At 37.5% G+C, this 27,205-nt stretch overlaps 1 protein-coding gene across 2 annotated transcripts in view; it reads left to right on the forward strand.

Moving 5' to 3' along the window:
* The window catches only part of GALNT1 (polypeptide N-acetylgalactosaminyltransferase 1), an 83,060-nt gene that overhangs the window by 1,344 nt on the left and 54,511 nt on the right, over positions 1–27,205 (forward strand). The window contains exons 2-4 of one of the 2 annotated variants that reach the window (XM_036874174.1): positions 1,273–1,314; positions 11,263–11,506; positions 21,835–22,009. In XM_036874174.1, coding sequence (XP_036730069.1) covers positions 11,368–11,506; positions 21,835–22,009 — 314 coding nt within the window. In that variant the 5' untranslated portion in view covers positions 1,273–1,314; positions 11,263–11,367. The remainder of the gene's footprint in view (positions 1–1,272; positions 1,315–11,262; positions 11,507–21,834; positions 22,010–27,205) is intronic. The other variant, XM_036874175.1, reaches the window with a different exon arrangement.

Below are 27,205 nucleotides of genomic sequence, written 5' to 3' on the forward strand. Positions count from 1 at the left end.
ATTTATTCATTTAAGGATATTGTTCTTATGATCATTTAGCTTCTGAAAAGTAATGAGAGAAGTAGGTATTATGGCAAACGAAATTCTTTAGTGGTGTTTGTTTTGAGGGTCCCATGACTGCCCACTAGTTTGATTTGCTGGAAGGACTGACACAACTCAACATAATGTTGTACTCATGGCTAAGTTTTTATTACAGCAAAGGCTACCGTGCAAGAACAGCAGGAAAAAGATATATATAGGTGATTGCTAGCGAGATCAGGCACGGACTTCTAAATCTCCCCTCTGTGAGGATCACAGGGACATGATTTCCCCTCTAGCTGTGAGAGATAGAGACACGTACAAGATGTGTCAGACAGGGAAGCCCATGAGTATTCCAGTCCAGAGTTCTTATAGGAAGCTGGTTACATAGGCATACTACTGCCATGTGGCCAGCCATGGCAACTGAAACTTAGGGCCCCAGACCAGATACCAGGTGCACATCATAAATCTTGATGATTACTTTAAACAATGCTGACAGCCTGGTACATCCTGACTCATCACCTCTAACATCCTTAACCAGTGACTGTGAACATTCCAGGAGTTTAGTTCTCAGAGTTTGGCCAGGGGTCATTGCCATGGCTGTAGGCATCCCCCAGGGTTTAGCAAGGACTGGGTAGGACTCTTTGTTAACTTCTTCCTCTCAGACTTCTACATGAAATAATGCTGCATTTGTTGAATGCAAAATTTAATGATGATATATTTTTATAATATGATACTCTATACTTAGAAAAAATAATTGATAGTAGAAATAGTTTACAAATTTCACTTATCTGAGGGGAGGTTTGTAGATTCTTTTCTTTTAGGGTTTTATATAATGGTGACTTTTGGATTTCCCATTTTTGTCCACAATTACTTGTATTATATACAGGTATATGTTATGTTAAAGAACAATACAGAAATATGAACTTAAATTAGTTGAATCAAGATATTACAAAATTAACCTTCTCTCTCTCTGAAGGTCTGCCTCGTGAGAAGCTTTTAAACACAATGGGATCTCTTTTTTATGCAATTTGCAGATTTACAGAAATAACAGTTTTGTAGAAAGAAAATAACCCATAATTTAAAAATTGCCTGGTTCCAGGATTTGAAACCAATCTTTACTAGTTCATTTATTGCTCTTTGAAACCTGGTTTGTGTTATGCAAAAAAGAAAGACAAAGTAGATGGGGAAGGTTCCATGCTTGAATATGAGAAGTTCTGAGTTAACAAACTTACATAGCTTTCCTTATTGCAGGACTTCACAGAACGTTTGGTGCAATGATGTACAGCGAATGGAGTATGTAACATTTCCCTAATTTATTTGACCATGGAATTTCTTAAGTGCGGACTCTCCCTATGGGTCTTGCAGATAGTGTTCTTTAGAACAAAATAACAGGACATCGGGAAGCCCTTAAAGGGATTTAGCTAAAGGAGAGACAGAAACAAAACAACTATAGAAAAAAATTTAAAGAAAACCTTGTTGCAGAAAAGTTTAGTATCTTAACACTGCCTGATAAAACCTATTTAGAAACTTCCCTATCTGGATGTCTCTTTCCTGCCAGGTTTCCTGAGTTGATGTTTCTCTTTTGTAATGTGAATGGCGTGTCTCTCACACTGGTATTTAACAGTGTGATAACAGCTTCTGTGGTGTGGATCACTGCCTTCATGCTCCTGCCATCTGCAGTGTCTGACATGGTATCAAGAAGGTAGTTGGCTAAGACTCAATAAATATCCAGACAGCATGGAATGATTATGACTCTAAAATACTGAAGCCATTTTTTTAAGGATAACAATATAGTAGACATAAAGGTTAGGTGCTGTGCATTTATTTTAATAGTGCTGTCATTTTGAAAAGCATTTTTAGAACTTTTCTTTTAGACTTCTCTTGAATTCCTCTTTTCATCTCCAACTTCTTTTTTTATGACCTTTATGAATTTGTAATTGGTTTATTTTTTCAGAACAGTAGAATTGTTCTACCATAGACATGTAAGCACTTTTAACTACTAGATTTCTTTTGCAGTAGATGGAATATCATTTTAAGTAATTAAATGGTGGTCATAGCTAAGGAAGGCCAGTGGGTCAGAAGTAGCCAAGGCCCTTCTCAAGTAGTGAAAGGTGAGAATACTTGCTTTACTGTGTATCAAAAATTATTATAAAGCTGTAATAATTAAGACAGCCATGTGGTGTAGGGATAGACAGACCAATGGAACAGAACATAGAACCTCAGAAACCTGGTTTATAACAAAGTTGGCATTGCACACTTCTAGGGAGAGGATGAACTTTCCCAAATAGTACTGGGACAATTGGTTATCCACATGGAAGAAGATGACATTGAATCTCTACTTAAACTGGAAAGGTAAAACTTTAAAATTTTTAGACATTAAAACATTATTTTTAATGATCTCTAGATAGAGAAGAGTTTCTTAAGACATAGAAAATGCAAACTATAAAAGACACCTCTTGGGAATTCCCTGGCAGTCCAGTGATTAGAACTCCGAGCTCTCATTGCTTAGGGCCCGGGTTCAATCCCTGGTTGGGAAACTAGGATCCCGCAAACTGTGTGGCGCAGTCAAAAAGAAAAAAATAAAATAATAAAAGACACCTCTTGTTAAGAAGATAAGCTATAAACTGGAAAAGTTACTTGTAGTACATGTAACTGACATGGATTAGAATCTAGACTGTATAAAGATCTTCACAAACTAATAGGAAAAAGACAAAACGATGCCACCCAATAGAATAATGGACTAAACTTCAGTAGGTACATTAGAGAAGAGGAAATGGAATGACCAGTAATGTCAGAGATGGTGGGAAAATGCAGATTAAAACTACATTAAGGTAATAACTACACACTTACCAGATTGTAAAAAAATAAAATAGTTTGACATCAATAACTGTTGCCAAGGTTATAACGCATCCAGAGCTCTCATTTTTCTTTCTAATTTGTTTCAAACACCTGGGAAAACAAATTTGCCATATTAGTCATATTAAAAATATGTATACCCTATGACCTAATTCCCCTAGGTATGTACTCTAGATCAGGGTTGGTGTGACAACTCATGAATTAAGAAAGGTTTTTAACATCTTTAAATGGTTAAAAAAATAAAAATAATGTTTCATAATTTATAATATGAAAATTACATGAGATTCAAATTTCAGTGTCCATAAATAAAGTTCTATTGGAATACTGTCACACTTACTTGGTTACATATCACTTATGGCTGCTTTTGTGGTACAACACCAGATTTGAGTGGTTGCAGTAGAGATCTTATGTCCCGCAAAGCCTAAAATGTTTACAATCCGGCCCTTTGCAGAAGAAGCTTGCTGACCCCTGGCACGTTTGTTCCAGAAAATGTGTTCAGGAATATTCATAGCAGTACTGCTTGTAATAACAGAAACCTAGAAATAACCATATGTTTATTAAGGGTAGAAGGGGTAAAGTGTGGTAAGCCTTATAGTGTACAATTATATAAGCCAATTGAATATTAGACAGTAGTGAAAATGAACTGACTGCAACTACACGCAACAAATGGATGGTTCTCAGGAACGTAGTGTTAGAAGAAAAGCAGGTCTCAGATTTTTCCATTTATAAGTAGTTCAGAAACAGAAAATGTAAACAAGGCATTTTTAAGGATAACAGTGAGGTAAAACTATCAGGAAAAGAAAGAATGTTAAGTTCAGAATAGAGGTGGTCTTTGAGGAGCTAGGGAAGAGATGGTATTGGAGAGGGAACTTTAAAGGTGATGCTCTTATTCTTAAACTGAGTGGTGGATACATGTGTATGTTGTGTTGTGATCCTTTATATCTGTGATTTGTTTTATACCTACTTTTGATATTTGATATGTTTTTGTGATTTGGGGCATTAAAAAGTATCTTTTCAAATAGTGTAGTCTGCCTCATAATGTATAATTGTTTATGACTAGTAGAGGGGAACCTCACCAGTGGACCAGAACCTGTTTGATTTTTACCTGTAGGTCTCCTCTGTCCCCTACCCCCCCATCCCCCCAGTGGCCATCCCAGATGTGTGTTAGGAACCCAATTCAAACTGTCATAAACAGAAAAGGGGATTAATAGAAGGATTCCTGGGTGTTCACAAAAGCCAAAGTAGAGTCAGGGACTCCGTCACCTTTGCCTCTCGTCCTGTGTGCCTCTGGGCTCATCCTCTTGGACTGCAGGTCAGCTTTCTCTACATGTTGGGCAGTGTAGCTGACTGCAGTGCTAGATGAGCACAGGCTTCCAGCTCTGTGACTCGGGAAGCCAAGGGGTGAGGTCCTGTGGTTGGCCTGGCCAGGTCATTTGGCTATCCTGTGGCCAGGGGGCTAAGTCTGTTACCAGAAGAAATCCTTGGGGGAGGGTGGGGAGAGCACAAGTCAGAATCATGAGCCAGGAAGCCATCTCGGTTTGTGTCTATTTTATGTTTGTTCTTTAAGTATAAAACAATATGTGGCATTTTGACATAGCTTTGTGGATATCAGGGCTATTTTGAAGTGACCATTAAGACATTTGTTGCCTAAGACAGGCTAGGCTACTCAGTGGTTGGAGTGGAAAGAGAGGTTAGAAATGTCTGTTGAGCGTATTACTGTAATTAAAAAAAAATCACAACAGCATTATGACAAAGGTCTCTCCTGCTACCCCTTTATAGTCACAGCCATTCCATTCTTTTCCCCCTGATAGGGACATTTAAGACATTAAAATGTTTGAGTCAAAATAGACATTACAAACTTGCTTTAAAACGACATATCTATGAGCTATTCTGAATGACTGGGAGGGCACTTATCCCACTGGTAATAGTGTTTAGTTGGGATGGGGGTTTATAGATGGCTTTGTATCTTTTATTTTACTTCTCTGTGTTTGCCAAGTTCTTTGTATTGAGCATATATTACTTTGTAACTAGGAAAAATGTTCACTTTTAAAGGTATTGCTAGAAGCTAAGTCTGTTTATCACCTTGGAAACTGACATTCCACTTAAGATACCAAACACTGAATGCTCTAAATTAAAACATTTCAGCCAGTAAATTTTATAGGAGTCTGTACTTTGGATACCCCAAATGATAAGCTTGTTCCACCAACCTCTAAACTTGGGGTAACACCTGGGAAATAATTAAGAAAAGAGAATATCCAAATTTATATTGAATGTGGGCATCATTTTGTTACATACGCTAATACCTAAAAATTGGTACTTTTTTTTTTTTTTTAAATAATGTGAGTTTTTTTAAAAAAATTATTTATTTATTTATTTATTTATTTTTGGCTGTGTTGGGTCTTCGTTTCTGTGTGAGGGCTTTCTCTAGTTGTGGCAAGTGGGGGCCACTCTTCATCGCGGTGCACGGGCCTCTCACTATCGCGGCCTCTCTTGTTGCGGAGCACAGGCTCCAGATGCGCAGGCTCAGTAGTTGTGGCTCACGGGCCTAGTTGCTCCGCGGCATGTGGGATCTTCCCAGACCAGGGCTCGAACCCGTGTCCCCTGCATCGGCAGGCAGATTCTCAACCACTGCGCCACCAGGGAAGCCCAAAATTGGTACATTTTTTAAGCTAGTGAATGAGCCTTTTCAGTGTTGTTTTAATTAATAATCACTGGACAACTCAAAGACAGTGGCAGAAATGTAATAGGCCAGAATAGCTGCTACTTTGTTTTGACAACTTTGGCTTCAGTTATTATCTATTCATAGATTTACTTTTGTTATTGGTATATGGTAGGATATAAATTTATTTTTTACCATTTGGAAAGCTGTTTGTTCCTTTATCAGTTTTCTGCTCTGATTTATAGTAGCACATTTCCAATTTTCCACACATGTTTAGGTTTGTTTTGGGGTACCTCACGGCTGTAGCTACTTCTACTTTATAATAGAGGTTTCATTTGTGTTTTGATTAGAATTAAATTAATTTAGGGAAGAAGTTGCTTGTTTGTTTTTCCTGAACATGGTACATCTATCCATTAGTCAGGTGTTCTTTTATGTCCTTCGACAAAGCTCCACAATTTTCTCCATGTCTTGCACATATTTTGTTAAGTTTATTTCCAAATACCTTAGCGTTTTTATAGCTGCTTTGAATGTGATTTGTTTTCCTTTATATATTCTAATTAGTTATTATCATGAAGAAGTATGATTGATGTTATATGTTCACCTTTGTATTCAGCAACCTTGATGAAATAATGAATTAGCTCTAATGGTTTATTTATTGATTTCTTTTAGAGTTCCTATATAGAAGACATGCCATCTGCAGATAATTTTGTCTCTTTTTAATCCCCTAATTCTTATTCCTTTTCTTGTCTTATTGTTTAGACCTCCAGTACAATATCAGATTGGAGTGAGGATGCATAACTTTTCTTATTTACAATGTTACAGAAATGCATTGGGAATCCCATCATTAAATATGTTTGCTATAAGTTAAAGAATTTCCTTTCTAGTCCTAGTTTTCTGTTGAAGTTCTCTATTGATGAGTAATGAACTACCTAACTGCCTCAAAACTTAATGGCTTTAAACAATAAACACTTATTATCTCATATTTTCTTTGGGTCAGGAATGCAGGAGTAGCTTAGCAAGGTGGTATTGACTCAGGATCTTATATGACGTTACAGTCAAGATGAAGGCTTGACTGGGTCTGCTTCCAAAATGGTTCACTTCCATGCCTCGCAAGAGAGTACTCTTTGTTGGCAGGAGGTTTCAGTTTCTCAGCACATGGACCTCTTTATAGGGATGCTTGAGTGTCCTTCTGACATGGTGCTGGCTTTCCCCAGAGTGTGTGATCTGAGAGAGAGCTGGGAAGAACTGTGCTTTATGACTAGTCTTGAAATCACACATCATTACTTCCACCATATTCTATTGGTTAGAAGCAAGTCCCTAAGTCCAGCCCACACTTTAGGAGGGAAATTACACTCCACAAAAATTATTTCATGTATTGATTTTTTTTTAGTCTGTCTGCCCCTACAAAGTTGCACAAGAGCAGGGGCCTCTATCTGTATATCTTACAGAGATATACAGAGAACCCCACTTTGAGCCTCAAACTTTTGTGTCCTCAGCTGTGGTTAACATCTCTTTGAGGGTATCAGAGGTACCTCATACTCAGCATGTCCAAAGTCAAACTTACATTTCTTCCCATCTTTTCCTCCTTTCCAAAAATTGGTCCTCTTTTACCGGTCCCTGTTTCTGTGACTGGCAACACTCTGCATCCACTTGTATAGGCCAGGATTTCCTCCTCTGTACCCCCACCTGACTCATCCTTAAATCCCCTTGAGTTTGTCCCTTAATACCTCTTGAATCTGCCCACTTTTATCCAGCTCCAGCTTTGTCGCAATCACAGTTTTCACCTCTTTTGTCTTTGATCCACTGGCCTTTGAGTGTTGGGCTCCTTCCTGCTATAGAATCCTTGCTACTCACTGCCCCAGATGCTCATTTTCTCTTCAAATCATGTTTTCCTCAGGGAAGCCTTTTTGACAAAGTCAGATCTCTGTTACAGATGTGTATAGTGCTGTGTACCTCCCTCCAAAACAGTAATCACGATTGAAATTTCACGTTTATGTGAGTGTTCGACTAATGCCTGCTTTCCTGGAGCCAACTCTAAACTTCGTAAGGGAAGGAATATTTTGTTCACGTTTGTATTCCTTGCATTTGACACATTCCCTACATTTACTGAGTTTGTGTGTTTTGAATGTATGAAATAATAATAAGTGAATGAATAGGTTTCATTATAGTTCTGAGAAATAGAGCAAATGGAATATATAATTAGTAAATAAAATAATCTTGCTTCTCTTTACAATGTTAGAGGATAAATATCATTTTTTTAAGTCTTCTTAGTTTTTCTGGCAGAAATTTCAGCTACAAATTAAATGAATAGATCTATTGAAGGGTCTCATATCATACCTCTGCCTGGTCAGTACAGTGCAAAATTAGTGATTCTAGGTGTAGGTGCCTGAGAATTCAGTGTTCTTGGGAGAGGGGAGATAAGCACCTTAACATACTCAGAAGACTGAAGTTTTAGGTCCAAGAGAATGATGCTTCTATTTTCTCCAAAGCTGCTTTTGAGCTGAGACTCTCTTTTTAGGCTTGAAATTTCTGGAGAGCCTTGGCTAGAAGTATATGGAGTAAGAGAAAATAATTATCTAGCCCTAGAAAATACTGATCAACCTTTGGAAAAACTTGGCATATGACACGTAGGATAGAACCAGAAGTTTACTGATATAATTGATCACTGTACTTTGACATTAATTCAGATTTTATACCTTCTAAAATAATTAAGGAGTTAAATGCATTTCACATGGAAGGTTTTAATCTATTGTGGTTGAGACAGAAACTCTGAGCTTTTAATAATTTCCAAGATAAATTCTGGTATGTATCACTTGAAGAAATACACAACAGTTTTTCTCCTAAAATTGGAATTGTTTCTTTGAAGGATCCTCACCTCCCCTGTATTTATCTGTGTACAGTAAAATTCACCCTTTTAGGTGTAGTCGTACCAGTTTGGACAAAATGACTGCCGCCACCACAAGCAAGAGGTGGAATGTTTTCATTATCACAAGTTCCTTCACGGCCCTTTGAGAGCAGTCCTCTACTTTTCCACAGCCCCTGGCAACCACTGATCTGATTTGTCTCATATAAATGGAATCATACAGTATACAGTATGCAGCCTTTTGTGACTGACCACTTTCACTTAGCATAAAGCTTTTGAGATTCGTCAGTATTATTGCATATATATCAAGAGTTCTTTTTGATTGCTGGATTTCTGGGTAGTAGTATTTCACTGTTTGGTGTACCACAATTTGTTTATCCATTAACCAGGTGATGGACATTTGGATTGTTTCCAGATTTTGATGATTATGATTAAGCTGCTATAAAGATTTGTGTACAAGCCTTTGTGTAGACGTACGTTTTCCTTTCTCTTAAGTAAATAGCTAGGAATGGAATTGCAGATTCTTGTGGGAAGAAACTGCCGAACTGTTTTCCAGAGAGACTGTACCATTGTGCATTCCACTGGCAATGTATTAGAGGTCCAGTTGCAGCAGTTCCTTGATAGCACTTGGTAGTTTTCTTTTTTCCTTTCACTGTTTATATTGGTGCATAGTGGTGTTTCATTGTGGTCTTAACTTGCAGTTCCCTAATAGCTAATGATGTTGAACATCTTTTCTTGTGCTCTTTTGCCACCTGTATCACTGTTTTGGTAAAGCAACAGTTCAAACCTTTTGCCCATTGTATTGGATCAGGATTTTTAAAAATTGTATTTGGAGAGTTCTTTATATGGTCTGGATACAAGTAATTATCAGATACATAATTTGTAAATATTTTCTCCCAATATGTGACTTGTTTTTTATTTTTTTAACTGTCTTTTGAAGAGCAGATTTTAATTATAAAGTCCAACTTATCAATCTTTTAAAATGATTTGTGCATTTTATTGTTACCATCTAAGGAATCTCTGCATAACTCAAGGTCTCAAAGATGTTTTTGCCTCTCCTTTATCCTCCTTTCTCTCTACACCTCCTGCTTTCTCTGTACCGCTCTCCCAAATACACACACACCCACTGCATTTCATCTTCACTTTTAGAATCTAATTTTGCTGCCTTGGAAAGATTAAATAGGAATGAGTACAGAGTTATAAAGATTTACATTTAAGTGTTCTGGGCTGTAAGCATTGAAAAAAATAACAATCAGCAGATTTTAGAGAACACAAAACTACATTTGAATCCCAGCTATTGCTCTGGCAGTTCGACTGCTTGCTTTGCCAGTGACCAAAAGAGGTAGCCTTTCCTGTAAAGTGGCTTGAAATATATACATATATAATATGTATCTCGCTTCCCTGGAGAGAACTGTTGCTCCGTGACACTGTGCATTATAATGCTTTTGCTCTTCCCCTCACCCTAGTCACCACAGATGTCAGTTGTTGCTCACTGCATGTGACAGATATTGAGTAAGTATGATTTTGAGGCAAGAATATGACAGTAGCATCCCTGTTCTCACTGTGCAGTCAGGGAGTGTTGGTTTGATGAAAGGAGGCCAATAGGCAAGAGAACAAAGTCCCCAGAGAGATGAACAGAAATAATACTTTACATTTATAAGTATTACTTGGTATTTTGGGGTGCTTTTCAGGTTGCTGTTTAGCCACCTTGTGAAGTAGGAAAGAACTATTGTATCTTTTTCATAAATAAACTCTCTGGCCTGCCCTGGATTGTTTAGGTAGAGACATCTCTACTGTCCACCATGGAACATGCTACATAAAACTGCCCTTGTAAGAAGCTGCTATGCTGCCCATCAGCCCAGCCCTTCAGAGCATCTGCTCATTGGCTTTCACCTGTGCCCAGTGTGTGTTTCTTCCAACCACTCCCCTGAATGCACTTGGCTCATCTGTCTCCTGATCAGCAGTGACACAGACCTTTGAGCCTTGATGTCAGCGGCTCGGTGGGATGACTCCTTACCTCTCTGAGGTCCCTCGGACTGCTCCAGAGCTCCCCCAGATGAGTGCCGTATGTGCCAGAAGTGTTTCTGGTCTAGCTATCCCAAAGGACAGTTCCTCCAGTCATTTTCTCATGATATTTTAACAGATTGGGGGTGGGGGGGTGGATAGAAACTAAACATCAGGGAAGTCTGTAAAATTACTGTCAGAGCCAGGACTAGGGCTCAGATGTTTCGATATCCTTTTCTTTTCTGTTATACTTTCCATGAGTCTTGTTTGTGAACGGCTGGTGACTAGCATTTTTAGAATGGGATTCAGTGGGACAGAGGGATAAGAATCATTCCAATTAAACTGCTCTAGAAAAGTACTAGGAGAACTCATATAAATCCTTGGACCGTGGGAACTGAATGTGAGTGGTTAAAATGGACTGGGAATTACTGGTTTCTTAAACTCCTGTGGCAGTTAATGGCTTAGCTTTTGCTTTAGTGTTTAATAGGGCAATTGAATAGAAGGCAGTTAAGCCCCATGTGTTTGATGGATATAAGATAGTAGCTCACTGTTTTAATTTGAATTTTCCTCATTGTAATGAATCGAGCACCTTTTCACTTGTTTATTGGCTATTCAGGTTTCCTTTCTGCAAAGTGCTTGTTTACATCCTTTACCCATTTTTCTATTGGATTGTGTATATTGATTTGTAGGAGTTATTTGCATGTTCTTGTTACTATTTTTATATATTTTACATGTATTCTTTCAAGTCTGATTTTAAAACTTATTCTTTGTAGTAAAATTTCATATTCATATTGAATTAATCCATTGGTTCTTTTTTAGGTTCTGAATTTTTAAGTTAATCTTTTTTCTTTTTCTATAGGTTATGAACGTGATTTCTGATGAAACTGGATTGGAATAATTTTCATGATCTTTGTATATTTATATATATATATATTTTAAAATTTTGCATTTGACTTAAAGTGCCATGAGAAAATTTGCATATTGCAAGGTGGTCCTAGCCACCTCCTTGATTTGGGTACTCTTGGATATGTTCCTGCTGCTTTACTTCAGTGAATGCAACAAATGTGATGAAAAAAAAGAGAGAGGACTTCCTGCTGGGGATGGTGAGTGACATTTTATAATAGTGGACCTGTTTTGATATATATGTCACTTGTTTGTACTAACTAATTTGGAAACTATAAAATTTTAACATTTTTAGATTAATAGTAATCCCTGGCTTCCTATATATGATGATCATAGTTCCATCAGTTCTCCAGTGGGTTCTTCTAACAGTTAAAAGTATTAAAGTATCCTGTATAGAATTGCTAAAGTCAATTTGTTTGTTCAATGTTAAACGTAGTGAATTTTCTGGAAGTTATATAAATACTGTAGGGAATCTCATAGCTGGAACTACCAAAATTGTACAGGAGATTAGTCTAGTGTCATAATGCTGAGTGGAGCGTTAAAATTGCATTATCAAGTATGAGAGAGTTCTCCAGCCTTCCCATCTCAGTCCTAAGGGAAGAAGTCATTTTAGGTAGATGTGGTCTGGTGAGTTTGTTTTGTTAATGCTGTAGATAGCTCCAGTTTGCACTTTTAGGGAGAACTTATGAAAAGATCAGGCTATAAAATCTGGGCTGCAGTGAGAACACTGCAGTATCTGATATGGAAAAGGAAGGAAACACAAATATGAAGCATCTAGTTTGGAAGTACTGACATTTTTGACAGAGGACACCTGAAAAATTCAGTTTTAGACTCTGTGTTTAAACTAAAAAACAAATGCTGCCTTTTATTTATTTTTTTAACAAAATGAAAATGACTTTGCATTGTGAATCAGTAATTCAGCTATTCTGCGCTCTGAACTCTCTGTGATTAGTTATAGAATATCTGGCTAAACAGTAATTCTATTTTTAGGAATTATATGTAAATGATTACTGCTTTATTTGAATATATAGCCACATTTAAATATCTTGCACTTTTATAATGAAAGCACCTGGTCCCTTAAAATTTATAATCTAAAATTATTTATTTGTACTGGTAAGTGTGCCTACTTATTGTAATTTTTACAGATGGGATTGTGTAACCAGTTCTGTTTATTTCATGGGAAATCTGCCTCAAATTAGTCTCAGTTGCTAACACTGGACTTTAGTAATACCTAGGCTAACCCCTGACTTTTTAATTTTCACCTTCCCCATAATTTTTTTGCCTATTAATTTGTTGACTTTCCTGGTTTCCTTTATGGCCCTGCTGTTTAGTAAGTTTGTTGGGTGACAAGACACTACCTCCTTAACTGTTGTTAGAGCTATAACTCTGTCAACATTTAAATCAAATCAAAGGTATTGCCATTCACCAGTAAGAAACTAACATAATTCTTTTACCAAATGGAACAGATTAACTTTCCCCTTACTCCACCTTAATTCATTGCCATTTATAGAGGGAGCTCATGGTGTTCTGTCTTAAATGCAAAGGCATGAGAAGTAAGACAGACTGGGACTGCTGTAGTAGGTGAAGACACACTTAGTGAGTGTTTTTTAAACTCTGATATGTGCTGGGCAGTGTGCTACGTGCTAGTGACATACACTTCAACAATACAAAAAAGTTCCTCCCTTTGGAGAATCCCAATCCAACAGGAGGGAAAGAATATGGTAAAGTAGTGATATGCTAGATAGCCTACTAGAGATGTGCATGAGAGCAGGAGGAAGGAACACCGTGGGGCATCTGAGAAGGTGCAACAAGGAAGTGTAATGCTCAAGCTGTAGTATCAGGGTGAACAGGTGTTTGTTAGGTTTGATGGTTGAGGGGAATACCTTCCAAGCAAAGGAGAGAAGCATGTGCAAGATAAGCAAGTGAGAGACAGAGTTGATGGATAGGAGAATGTGAGGAAAGAGAACGGGATGAAGCTGGGAGGTTAGCAGAGGCCACATCACAGGAGGCCTTTTATGACATGCTAAGGGTTTTGGACTGAATCCTGTAGGTGAGGCATGACATTGAAGGATTTTTTTGGCTGCGTCAGGTCTTAGTTGCGGCACGTGGGATCTTTTGTTGCGGCACACGGGCTCTTTGTTGCGGCGCACGGGCTTCTCTCTAGTTGTGGTGCACAGGCTCCAAGGCGCGTGGGCTCTGTAGTTTGTGGCATGCAGGCTTTCTGGTTGAGGCCCGCGAGCTCAGTAGTTGTGGCTTGCGGGCTTAGTTGCCTTGCAGCATGTGGGATCTTAGTTCCCTGACCAGGGATGGAACCTTTGTCGCCTGCATTGTAAGGCAGATTGTTTACCACTGGACCACCAGGGAAGTCCCACTGAAGGATTTTAAACAAGGGAATAAGTAACCTGATGGGATCCAGACTTTCAGAAGGAAGTTTGGTGGTCACGTGGCTGATGTATTGGCTTGGTGTTTAAAAGACGAGTTCCTTCGGTTTTTAAATAAAAATAAAAGACACATTTTTCATTTTCACCAAGAACTTTATTGAACAACATAGTCACAGTTTTGTACCACTACCTTCTGCCATTTTTCAGGCAACTTCATAATTCCATCTTCCTAAAACTTTTTATCTTTCTGAGCAAAGAAGTGTTTCAGGTGCCTTTTACAGTCTTCCAGGGGATTGAAATTTTTTCCATTAAGAGACTTTTGTAAAGACCGAAAGAAATGGAAATCTGAAGGTGCAATGTCTGGTGAATATGGCGGATTAATCAGAACTTCCCAGCCAAGCTGTAACAGTTTTTGCCTGGTCATCAAAGAAACGTGTGGTTTTGCGTTAATCCTGATGGAAGATTATGCATTTTCTTTTGACTAATTCTGGACCCTTTCGTCGAGTGCTGCTTTCAGTTGGTCTAATTGGGAGCAGTACTTGTTGGAATTAATCATTTGGTTTCTGGAAGGGGCTCATAATAGAGGACTCCCTTCCAATCCCACCATATACACAACATCACCTTCTTTGGATGAAGACCAGCCTTCGGTGTGATTGGTGGTGGTTCATTCACTTGCCCCACGATCTCTTCCATTCCACATTATTGTACAGTATCCACTTTTCATCGTCTGTCACAATTTGTTTTAAAAACGGAACGTTTCGTTACGTTTCAGCAGAGAATCTCATGCAGAAATCCGGTCAAGGTTTTTTTTCGCTTAATTTACATGGAACCCAAACATCAAAGCGATTTACATAACCAAGCTGGTGCAAATGATTTCAGCGCTTGATTTGGATACTTTGAGTATGTTGGCTGTCTCCCATGTGATATAACATTGATTGTTCTCAGTTAATGTCTCGATTTGATCCCTGTCAACTTCAACTGGTCTCCCCGACCTTGGAGCATCGTCCAGCACGAAACTTCGCAGACCACTTTTGACACGTTCGATCAGTCACAGCACCTTCTCCATACACTGCACAAATATTTTTTTGTGTTTCAGTTGCATTTTTACCTTTCTTGTAATAATAAAGCATAACATGCCGAAAATGTTGCTTTTTTTCTTCCGTCCTCAGTATTAAAATGGCTACACAAAAATTCACCAATTTTTTTTTTTTTTTTTAATGCATGCTGATATGACAGCTGTCACAGTACAATCTAACAAAAATGTTTCAAATGAAGTTAAAGACAACTAAGCGCTACCAGAGCCATCGTATGGGAAAAACCATACCATTTGGCCCACCCAATACTAGCAGGGAATGAGACAGCAGAGACTGGTTGTGAGGCCGCTGGGAAGGTTTGGAGAAGTTCTTGGGGCCTACACTAAAATGACACTGGAGATGGGAGGCAGTAAAATATATGAGAAGTTTGTAAATAGTGGCATTTACATAGCATGGGGAGTCACTGAATGTAGGTAATAACGGAAAGTGAAAAGTCGAAGATGATTCTCAGGTCTTCCGCTTTGGATGAATTGACACGACGTGGGGCCCCCAGAGGCGGAGTGGCTTTGGTGAGAAGGCAGAAGGATGAGTTGCGTTTGGAGCATTTCACGTGGAGGTGTTGGGAGGGATGTTCGGCAGCAGAGGGTGGCTGGGGTAGAGCACGGGGGCGGCAGTGTGGGCCCCAGCAGTGTGTGGATGTTGGAAGAGACAGGCCAGTGTTGGAGAGGATCATGGAGGGTCAGCAAAGGGAAATAAGGCTTCTGGAAGTCAGAGTAGGAGGAGAAGCCAGAGGGAGTGGGGTATGGAAATCCAGGAGTGATGTTTGTTCAGAGATTTTACCTGAGATGAAGAAGTGGTTCTGATGTGTTTCCCAACAGGGGGTTTCTTGTGACCCTAGCAAGTGCCATTTCAGTGCCAGTGGATTTGATATTACTGATGTGTAGCTTATCCTTTTAGGAAGCTTCCACACAAAGAGATAGATAGTACAGTAGTTTAAAAGAAAGGAATGGAGCCAAAGTTGGTTTTCTATGTATGTATGTATTTTTTATGTATGTTGAGAGAGAGGTTTAAAATATAAAGGAATGAAGTAATACTTGAAAGAGCCAGTTCTCAGCAGATGAGACAGTGTGGTATCAACCAGAAGAAAAAGATTATCCTTGAAGAGGATTCTAAGGTTAATACAGTTTTGGAAAACCACTAGTAGCATGAGCATCAAAGAAAAGGAGTAGCTTTCATACAAAGTACAGAAGTACGAAGTAAAGGAGAAATGGTCTGAAAGTAACAATGTAGAGCTATGAGAGAGCATCGTTACCTCCTGGGAGACGGAGAATGAAAGTTGTTGAGGGTTGTGAGGTTAGTGGGCTCTGGGGAAGAGCCGGATTTAAGTCTGGTAGATGGGGCCCCTGTTGAGACAAGACGATGTATTGATAGAAGCTTTATAATGGCCTGGGGGCATCAGGGTGTTGAGTGGGACAGACTGAGAAGGACGTGAGCAGCGGAAGGATGAGAGAAGCACTGAGCAGTAAGCCAAGACGTGAGTTAATAGCTGAAGGGAGAGACTTGGAGAGGCCAGCGGTTCCAGATGGGGCCCTAGAGCATCCACTTTTTCAAACTGTGCTCCATGTAGCCTTAAGGGATTGAAGGCAAAGAGCGAGGAAATGATTTAGGGAAGGGGGACAATTGATGCTAAGCAAGAACAGTTTGAAAAATCTGCTCTGATGTGAAGTTTCAGTGCAGTGGGTGCTGAGAGGTCTCAAGTAGCATCCGAGGCCTAAGGTTGTTAAGGCTCTCAACATAAGGCTGCTGAGGAATTGTGGTGCCACTGAACAGATCTTTCTCTAAAATTGTTGGGAGAGGGTTGATAGGTGATGGCACCAAGGATGTGGACCTTCTTAGTGGAATTAGCAAGTACAGTCAGTGACCTAGAGGAATGTAGGTCTCTTTTGATAGAACACATAAGGTCTCCAGGATATTCGTTTTCTATGGCATTTGAAAAACCAAATCAAAACAAAAAAGCAAAAAAAACAATGAGCAGATACAACACTCCAGAGCAATTGACTCAGTATTGTAAGGACCTCATTTCTGAACTTCTTTGAACTGCTTTACAGTGCCAATTTGGTAAAATTTACCAAATTCTGTTCTTTATACTATTGTGTGCAAAAAGGTGTCCTATTTTTAAGCAAAATGGATTCATTATCCTTATGATAATGCTTATAAGATTATCGTTGATATATTTAGTTTTCTAGGATTCTTACATTTACTTGTTACTTGCCTGCGTCAGGTAACAACAGGCCAGTCTTTGGTGTTTCAGAGGGTTGGTTTTGTTTTGTTTTGTTTTATTTTATTTTCCTGAGCAGTTCTCTCTCATAGTTTTATACTTGTATTTTATACCCCAGACTGAGAATGGCAAAATTCTTCTGTTGCTAGAGAATTAGATTAGATTCCCTTTGAAAAAACAGGGTTAGTGTGGGTTATGTCTTGGGAATATTTTTGCAACTCTTCTGCTTTTTAGAATTAACTCATTCATTCAATTTAGGGATTTGGATGTTGCATAGACTATTCACTATTTTTACAGATGCAATTTCAAGTAGGAATTAATCCTTTGTGCCAGCACTGTACTTGATTTTCAGATTATTAAAATGTTGATTATTCAAGTTTTCATGTGCTTCTGCTAGAATTATTTCAGTTGTCAAACAGTAGGAAAAGTTTGAGAACATATTTTATAGAAGAAACTTCTGATGATTAAAAACTTAAAAATATTGTTAGTAAAGGCTTTCAGAAACTCTTTATTACAGACTTTTAGTGTGCTTAGAGTTTTATTTGAACACATTACAAATGAATTGAATATAAAATTGGAATGAAGGTTGAAACTGACAGGTGTTGAGGTAGCAGAGAGTTATCAATGAATTTAGTTACATGCAATAATATTTTGACGTTAAAAAAATGAGGTAATTTGCTTTGTTTCTAGAATACATATTATGTACACTAAGAAAGCAAAAACATTTCAGTTGTCATTGTAAGCCACATCCCAATTTCAGAGATGTTAAAATATGGGAAAAAATATTTTGGAATAAGTGAAATATAGTGCATAAAAATAGTAAAGATAGTTGTATAATAAGATAAGAAAATTGTTTGGGAGAAATGATTTTAGCCTTTTATCTTCCCCATCTTCCCCGAATGGGTATCATGTAACTTTATACCTCCTTATTCCACTTCCATGAGAAAAATACAAATTAGAAATTTGTAAGATTTATTAAAACACATTCATAGGTATGTCATGTGGTTTGTATATGTGAATCTTATTTGGCAGCATTCAGAGTGAACCTACAGTTTTTTCGAAAATTAAATTTTCTAAAACATGAAACTTCTCTACATTGTCATGTAAATGAAGTTTAACTAAAGTGTATGATAAAATGTTTGTTCTCACATAATACTTTGGAATAACACCTTAGTCACCCCCTTGTCAAAGCTGATTTGATTTTTAGAAATGATCTGCCTATAAAATTTTATGGCAACGAAAGTTTGTTTTTCAGTTTGGGAAATGATAATATCCAAACCCATTTCATTTGCTTTCAAACAAGTTTCACTGAACTCTTTTTTAATTTACATGAAAGACTGGTAAGTAGAATACAAGGAAAGTTAATGCTTACTATCTTCTTTGTTAGTTGCTTTTTAATACTGCAAGTGCATTAGTAGTAAAAATATTCACTAGCTAGTTGCATTTTATCCTGGCATCTTTGCCAGAGAAAATTAGTTTACTGGTTGGTGTAATTCTTCAGGATATTATAATTTCTAAATTAGAGTATTGTGGTGGATTCTGTAAGTCATGCAGTAGTCATATAACTTTTGATTAATGGTCATTTTAAATGCGGCTCTGAGATCGCATGTGTATCAGTAGGTTAAAGTATATAATGTAGGTATTATACCAGATATTTAGATTATTAGTAAGTACCAGGTGACCAAATTTGTAAAATATTGCAGCCAGGAGGATTTTATATGTTGAACAGTTTTGCCCAATTCTTTAAGACCTCAAGGCTAGAGTTTTACTTCACTGTGATGGGGCAGGATTTTAACTTTCTGGTCATACAGTCTTTTAGGCTGTAAGCAATCAAGTTTATACTTACTGGTTCTTAAAGTAATAATTCTTGAGTGCTCCTTCATGCTCCCCCCAGTCCTCATGGAAAATTTCCAAACATAAACAAAAGTAGAGAAAAATAGAAAATTGATCTCCCATATACCCATCATCTGGCTTCAACAGTTATCAACTCAAAGCTAGTCTTGTGGCATAGATACATGGATACCTCTTTCTTTTTGTCCTCCCCACCCCCCGTTTTTGGTTGTTGTTGAAGAAGAAGAAATGGTTTTTTTTGTTTTCTCCAGTTTCCCACAGTCAGGATTTGCATCCCTTTAATGTTTTTTTATCATTTCCTCTGTCCCCTATATTTCGTGTGAATTGGTAAGTAAATCCAGAGGCTTGATCAGATTCAGGATCTACCCCACCCTGCCCCCAGCAAAAATATGTTATAGATGGTGTTCTGTATAACTTAATACTCAATTAAAAAACTGAGTAGTGTGAAAATGTTTCCATTATAACTTTTCTTTAAAGCATCATCTTATGCTAAAATAGGGCAAGGTAACTGAAGGATATTTATAATCAGGGTCACTAGATGTCTCCCACCTGCTCTTCAGGTTATCTGTGCCATGCAGATAAAATAACTGTTACCTCTAGAACTCCGCTGCTTTATATTGACCCGTGAATGTCCCAACCCCCAAATCTGTTAATTACTCTTTATTTTCAGAGACAGGTAAGTAAGAATTGACTCTTGAGAGTTTTATAATTTATGATATTTAAAGTTTTAAAAGCTTATATGGGCATTATACTTCTGTACTTACAGTTTTTATTACACTTGGCATTGGAAATTTTTGTCACTGAAAATTTTTAATTCTTATATTTAAAGAGCTTACTTGACAAAAATTAGGCGGGATTTGTTTTTAAAAATTGTGTTATAAGAGTTTCCTATAATTTAAGTTATTTCCTAATATTTTAACTTTCTTCTTGGAATCACAGTTCATTCTGAGAATGGGGAAAGTTATTATCCACCATTTTTTTCCTTGATAGTCCTCTAGAATAGATTTTATATTCTAGACAGAGTTTTTGAGGACACAGTGAATAATATTCTGCAGCTCTGGTATTGGTAGGTTCCTTTGTACCCCATCTGAACAGTCATCCTATAGGTCAGCTTTACCAACTAGAGCTGTTCTTGGGCAGATGAAGCTTGGCTGAAATGAGCTGGTTTGTTGTCTACTGCCTTGATATCTTCATTTTTGTCCAGAGACTTTCGGGGATGCCTAAAAAACAAACTGTAGGAGAATAAAACTTTCAGCTTTAAAAATAAACAAGTAATGTACAAAACAGATATTTTCATCCCATTCTTATCCTCACCTCATTTTCTACCCATCCCTCTTAGATGGAAAGTTTAACAGTTTTTTTTCAAATTTAATATATTCTAGAACATATTTTTCTTGGAACACTTTTCAACATCTCAAAAGCATATAGCAAGGAACAAGATTTGGGAATTGCTGATCAGGAATATTATTCTTTTTACTGATATAGCCGGTCCTCCATATCCATGGGTTATATAGAGGCCTGACCGTACCACAACTTTTTATATAAGGGACTTGTGCGTCTGTGGATTTTGGTATCCGCAGGGCGGGGTGAGGGGGGTATCTTGGAACCAGTCCCCCATGGATACTGAGGGACAACTATATATTACGAGATAACATTACTTCTGATTAGAATTATATTTCTTTTTTTTTCATTAATAAGGTTATTTACTAGATATATTTCAAATATGTAATCTACATATATGGAATACATAATTTTAACACATTCCACTTAGCATTTTTAAAAATGAAGCATTTTTCTAGCCCACAAAGGAAATGTTAATACCTTTCAAAAGGTAGGAAGTTTAAGCCACATGAGGGTAGAGAACATGTAATGTGTTGTCTGCACTGATCCTCAGTGCCTGGCACAGTGGCTGCTATGATGTAGGTGCTCATTAAATATTTATTGTTGGAAGGCTGTATTTTCTCACTTAAGTGCAATAAAGTAAAGAAGTTTACAATGAATGTTTGAACAAATAAAAAGCTCAAAGCATAAAAGAAATTCAAAATAAAAGAAATTCTCAAGAATTATATTTCTTGATGCTCCACCTTGCATAATGCTTATTATAATGTCTACTATTGTCAGTTCTAGGATTTCATTTTGACTTATTTTGAATAACACTTTTACTCACATATTAATTTAGCATGTAGTTATAAAATGCCTATAAAACACTGCTAAACTCCACAGAAGGTACGTGAATGAACAAAAAACTCCAGCTAAAAAAGAGATCATAATCTAGTTAGGGGAGGGTGTCATAGGCAGGTTTAGCGATCATAATAAGAGAGAACTATTGATTAGAGACATAGAGCCCTGGACAAAATGATGTAGTAGTCAAGAGTAGTAAATGATCACTCTAGAGAGATGCAGAAAAGCTGCAGGAGAGAAGCTGTTTTAGCTGGGCCTTGAAGGACAAGTGTGAGTTTGGTATTGCTAGAGGTAGAGGTAGGAAGGAGGTGCCAAGGGAGGGGGCCAGTGTGAGGAAAGGCACCAACGCAAGAAGACATGAGGCACATGGAGGAAAGTAGTGGGTGCTGTTTAACTGGAGGATGAGGATCCGGGGGGTGGGAGGTGGAGAGCCCAGCAGGTGGTGGGTTTGGGAAGTTAGATTAAATTTCCTATTAAAGAGATTGGCCTCTAGGAGACCATGAGAATAACACAATGAAGGCTATGCTTTAGGGAGATTAATGTGGTAAGGATATCCGAGATGGGAGTGCCAAGGCCATGAAGTGGTTCAGGTGAGTGGTGCAAAGTGAGGAGGTCTTGAGTCAGGACGAGGCGTGGAAGCGGAGGACAAGGCAGCCCCTAGGCCGTGTCACAGACTGGGAGAGGATGGTCTCAGAAGTGGCTCTGGTTGTTGAGGGCATAGTTTAAACTCAAATGTTATTAAACAGAAACATGAATCAATTGTTATACAATTAATGTTAGTTAAGTTTCCTCCTTATTCTTAGTTCTAGAGCCAGTACAAAAGCCTCATGAAGGTCCTGGAGAAATGGGGAAACCAGTCATCATTCCTAAAGAGGATCAAGAAAAGATGAAAGAGATGTTTAAAATCAATCAGTTCAATTTAATGGCAAGTGAGATGATTGCACTCAACAGATCTTTACCAGATGTTAGGTTAGAAGGGTAAGTACCTAGTGTGGTCCTAATTGTATTTAATATGAATGAAAAGTATGTTATGAATTCCCAATAAATTGCACTTTAGTGTTGACTGTTCTTAAAGTGATCGTTACATCACTAAGTTACTACTTACCCCCCCCCCCCCCACTTAAATAGTTAAATGCTGATAAAATAATACCTCAAGTTCTAGCGATCATTGGGACTATATATTTTAGGCTTTGGAAGATAATTGTTTATCTTGATAGATTAGTAGGGATTTTAAACTTCATTATTAACAAAACATTTATATAATTAATTTTTTTATTTGAATTTTATTTTATTTTTTTATACAGCAGGTTCTTATTAGTTATCTGTTTTATACATATTAGTGTATATATGTCAGTCCCAATCTCCCCGTTCATCCCACCCACCCACCCCCGCCGCTTTCCCCCCTTGGTGTATATAATTAATTTTTTACAAGATTCTTTTAAGTTGTGTGTAACTTAAAATGGTGAAGTATACAGTCATAAGCATACAGATTACTGAATTTTTACATATGTATGTACCTGTCTAACCATCATCCAAAGCAAGTTACAGAACATTTCCATCACCCCTGAAAGTTCTCTTGTGTTCCTTTCCAGTCAATACTCCAACCACCAGGGGCAGCCATTGTTTTGATCTCTAAACATAGATTAGCTTTGTCCTTCTTTGAACTGTTTATAAATGGACCCATACTGTTTATATTCTTTGGTGTCTCTGAGATCCATATTGTTGCATATATCAGAAACTTATTCTTGTCCATCGCAGTGTTGTGGTTTGTTATGTGAATATACCATAGTTTATTTACATGTTGGTAGATATTTGTGTTGTTTCCACTTTTTGACCATTGTGAATAAAGGCTATGGTGACATTTCTGTGCACATTTTAGGAAGACTTAAGCTCTCATTTCTATTTGGTATACGTACTGGGGAAAGGAATAGGGTATACACTTAAGCAGCTTTAGCACGGGCTGCCAAACATTTTTCCAAGATGGTTGTACCAACTTACACTCCTGCCAGCAATAGAAGGCCCAGTTGTGCCATACGAAGAAGGTAATACAAGGTATCTGGACTGGAGGACAACAGGCCCAGTTAAAAGTAAGGGAACTGTACAGAGAAAGGTAGATCAAATGAACATATACATTCTAGCTGTTGAGACCCCCTAGCCACCTTGCCCTCTATGGCTCCCATTAATGCCAGCAGCCAGGCTTTATCCCTCCAGGCAGGAGATTGGAGGATCTTTTTCAGCAGAATTGGACTAGCCCTAGAGAAAAGCAAAACAACTGCAAACACTGACATCAGAGATTCTCCAACTTAATAGCATAGCCTGGTCACTCCAGTGGAAGATACTCATAGTCACTAAGCCTCACTTAAATATTCAGAGCTTATATTCAGTTTTTTGGCCTTCCATTTTTAGTAATAGATGGCCAAGGAATACTAGACATCACTGGAAACCCTCAAACATGTAAAGTATAATTCAAAACTTTAAGCAACTTGGAGGAAGCAAAGACTGACTATTCAGGGGGAAGAAAACTTAAAAAGAAATAATTAGTAATCCCAATGAAATAAGAAAACATATTTATATTACAACCATAAAACAAGAATAGGATACCATTCAAAAAATAGACTGAGAGAACCAAAAAGAGCTTTTGGGAATTAAAACAAAACAAAACTCAGTAGCAGGTTGGGAGGAAATCTTCCATACAAATAGATCAAAGAGATGGACAATAGTAAAAGCATATGAAATTGAACTGACTATCAATGAGGACCAATATTTGATTAATAGGAGTCTCAAAGAGAACAGCAAAAAAAGTGAGGAGAGGGGTAGGCAGGTGGGAAGGAGAAAATTTATCCACCAGATTTTCCAGAACTGGACTGTACAGGTTTTGGATTGAAAGACCATTAAGTTTTCAGGACAACAGATGAAAACAGACTGCACCCCCAAGGCATTGTGACTTTCAGAACACTGGCAATCGTTCCCTGAAAAAGACCTCTTATAAGTTTCTCTTGAGAAGAAAGCAGATCACAATCAAAGGATTATTTATCAGAATATCTTCAAACTTCTCAGCAGCAACTCTGGAAACAAAGGAGCAAAATTCTAAAGGAAAATAACTGCCAACCTAGAATTCTGTGTGCATCCAAATTAACAATAAAGTGCACAGGTTAAATAAGGACATTTTGGGAATGCAAGGTCTCAAAACATTGAACTGCCGCCACATATCTTTTCTTGGGAAGTTACTGGCTTGTGCTCCACCAAAAGAGGACTTAAATCAAGGAAAAGGTTGACACAGGATGTAGAAGACAGGAGATCTGATGTGCGAGAGATGGTGGGAATCTCTGGAAGATGGTGTAAGGACAGCCACGGGTGAGAGTTGTGCAGGCAGCGAGGCAGCCAGCCCGGGTGGGAGCAGCTCAGAAAATGCTCACCAGGAGAGACTTCAAGGAGATGTTGTTGAAGTCGTACCTGATAAGGCTGAATGTCTTGGAGAGATTTAGACAATTGATGGAGAATTTGGGATTGAATTAGTAATAAGTACATAGAAAACCATTGCAAGAAAAAAATTAAACAATCATTAAATCCAGGGAAAATTTTGTAAAGTTGTTCAGAGAAGGCAAAGGTAATCATAGTTTATTACATGGCACAGCTATGAATAAGTCATAATAAGGTAACCATTGAATATTGTGCATGTAAAAATTAAACTGAGGGGATATAGAGTATTCATCCAGCAAATTGGTTCAGTGGACATCAGTCAAGAGAAGCTTCGTTGTAAACTTAGATTTTCACAAACTGTGTACTTTCCTGAGTAATTTAAGAATTATTGAAGAAAGCTAGACTCCTCAAGGAAGTCTCAGTTAAATTCAGTGATGTGTGCATTAAAAAGAACCTTAACTATTATTGTTTATAGTAGAGTTGTTTCTGCGCTTTTAATAATTCCCCTAAATACATCACCACTCTCAACACATTTTATTGTTTATTTTTTAAAATCTTTTACGTGGTTCTTGAAGATACTTTTATTAATGAGTAGCTTATAAGTATATTAAATATATTATAAACACTAGTTTTTGCACAGTGAACAACTTCATGATATAAAGATGAGTGTTTAAACGGTGTGATATGTATGCTTGTGCACCAAATTTGGGGCTTGATGAGGACTTCTCAGACTTGAAAAAATCCTGCTTTGTGCTGGATTGCTAGTCCAGCTGCTAATACGCGGTCCTTCTGGCCAACCATTGGGTCTCTGTGGGACAGGGCTGCTTCATGAGGTGGCACAAAGTCACTACTACCACTGAATAGCCATTTTTTTGCCTTCTTGTTCCATTTCTGTGCTTTTATCCTTTTTTTTAAAAAAAAAGTTTTGAAAAACTTTTTATTATGGAAATTTTCAAATATATACAAAAATAGAGATAATAGTATGAACCCTAATGTATTCATCACCTTGCTTCGACAGTTCCTAAAAGTTCTCTTTTATACCCTCTAAGATGTCCTGCAACAATCTCCTTCTCCTGGTATTTACACTTCTGTGTGGTCTCTTCCTATGTTGTGCTAGGGTTGGTCTGTATGACCAGCAGAACACCGTACAAGTGATGGAGTGTCATTTTCAGGATTGGGTTATAAAATACACTATGGTTTCCAATTTGGTCTTTTATTCTCACTTGGATCATTGACTCTGGGGTAAGCCAGCTGACATGACAGGAATGGCCCTGTGGAGAAGCCCACATGGTTTGTGGATTTTGGGGATCAACCAGGTGCGTGAGATTAGAAGCAGATTCCCCAACCTCAGGCAAAGACCTACCATTTGCAAATATTACAATATTTGTCTCTGAAAGATAGGACTCATAGTACAAAAAAAAAGGAAAGGGAAAAATCATGATACCGTTTTTCATACCTAAAAAAAGTATTAACAGTGATTCCTTGATAACATGAAATATCCAGTTAAATTTCCCTAGTTATGTCATATATTTTCCTTTTTTAAGAGTGTTTGTATCGGGATGCAAATAAGGTGCACACATTGCAACTGGTAGATATCTATCTCAAGTCTCTCTTAGTCTGTAGGTTCCGTCTTCTTTTTTCCCTTACAGTTTATTATTTGAATACCAGGTAGAGCGTCTTGTATCTTTCCTGAGTCTGCATTTTGCTGATTGCTGGTGCCATTGATTGTGTTCTTCTGTTTCCTCTCGTCCCTGTAGATTGGTAGGTTAAAGGCGTTTTGTACCAATATCCTTGAAGTCAAGTAAGTTGTGACCCATTAGACAGGCCTATTATATGTCCCATCAGTTTGTTTTCTATCATTGAAACTCCTATTAGCCAGGCTTTGGACTGCTTGCATTGATTCTCTTAGTCCCTTTTATTTTTATCTTTTCTCGTCTTTCTGTTCTACTTCCAGGGAGAAATGCTAGGCTACCTTTCAGCTATTCTCTTGAATTTTTTATTTGTTAAATTTTTAATTACTAAGTCGTTGCTGTTGTTTTCCGACTTAAAGATACAGACACAAAACCCTGCAACTTAACTTTTTTATTCACAGAAATATTTTTGAGATGTTTAGTATAACAGTAGCATTTTAATCTTTCTAGTTTTTAAAGTAATTTTAACTTTGGTTTAAAAAATTATCAGTCCTATGAGGCAGGCTGCTGTTAAGTGCCTCAGAGAGATTGCTGTAGCCCAGGACAATTGAATCAGGTTTGAATCCAGGTCTTCTGACTTTTAATTCCCTTCTTTCTCTGCCTAATTGCTGAAGGTTATTTTTTTCTCATTTTCTTAACTATTCCTTTTAATGTTAGATGAAATTCTGGAAACAGATTAAAATCATGTATTTAGTAGAATTCTGTTTATGTTCTCATGTTAGATAAGCTTCTCTAGATGATTTGGATAAACTTCTGGGAGTTGCTGTGCTTATAATTTTTAAGATTTACGGTTTTATAATCTTTTAGATGTTTTCAGTAATGTTGTTATTCTATAAATAGTAATTGGTAGTTCTAAGGCTAATATGTATTTTGTTTTCCGTTAAATACAATTTTGAAAACAATATTCTAACATAAATTTTACTCTTTGTATTTATCCTTTTATAGTATGATTTCTACCTGCTTCATGAAATGTAAATTTTTGTTATACAAGTTTAGTGAGTTCCCTCATTTTTTATCTGTTGCCTCAAAGACACACGTGATAATTAGTAGTTTAAAAATATGC

Source organism: Balaenoptera musculus, chromosome 14 (genome assembly GCF_009873245.2).
Source record: "Balaenoptera musculus isolate JJ_BM4_2016_0621 chromosome 14, mBalMus1.pri.v3, whole genome shotgun sequence".
Taxonomy (NCBI): domain Eukaryota; kingdom Metazoa; phylum Chordata; class Mammalia; order Artiodactyla; family Balaenopteridae; genus Balaenoptera; species Balaenoptera musculus.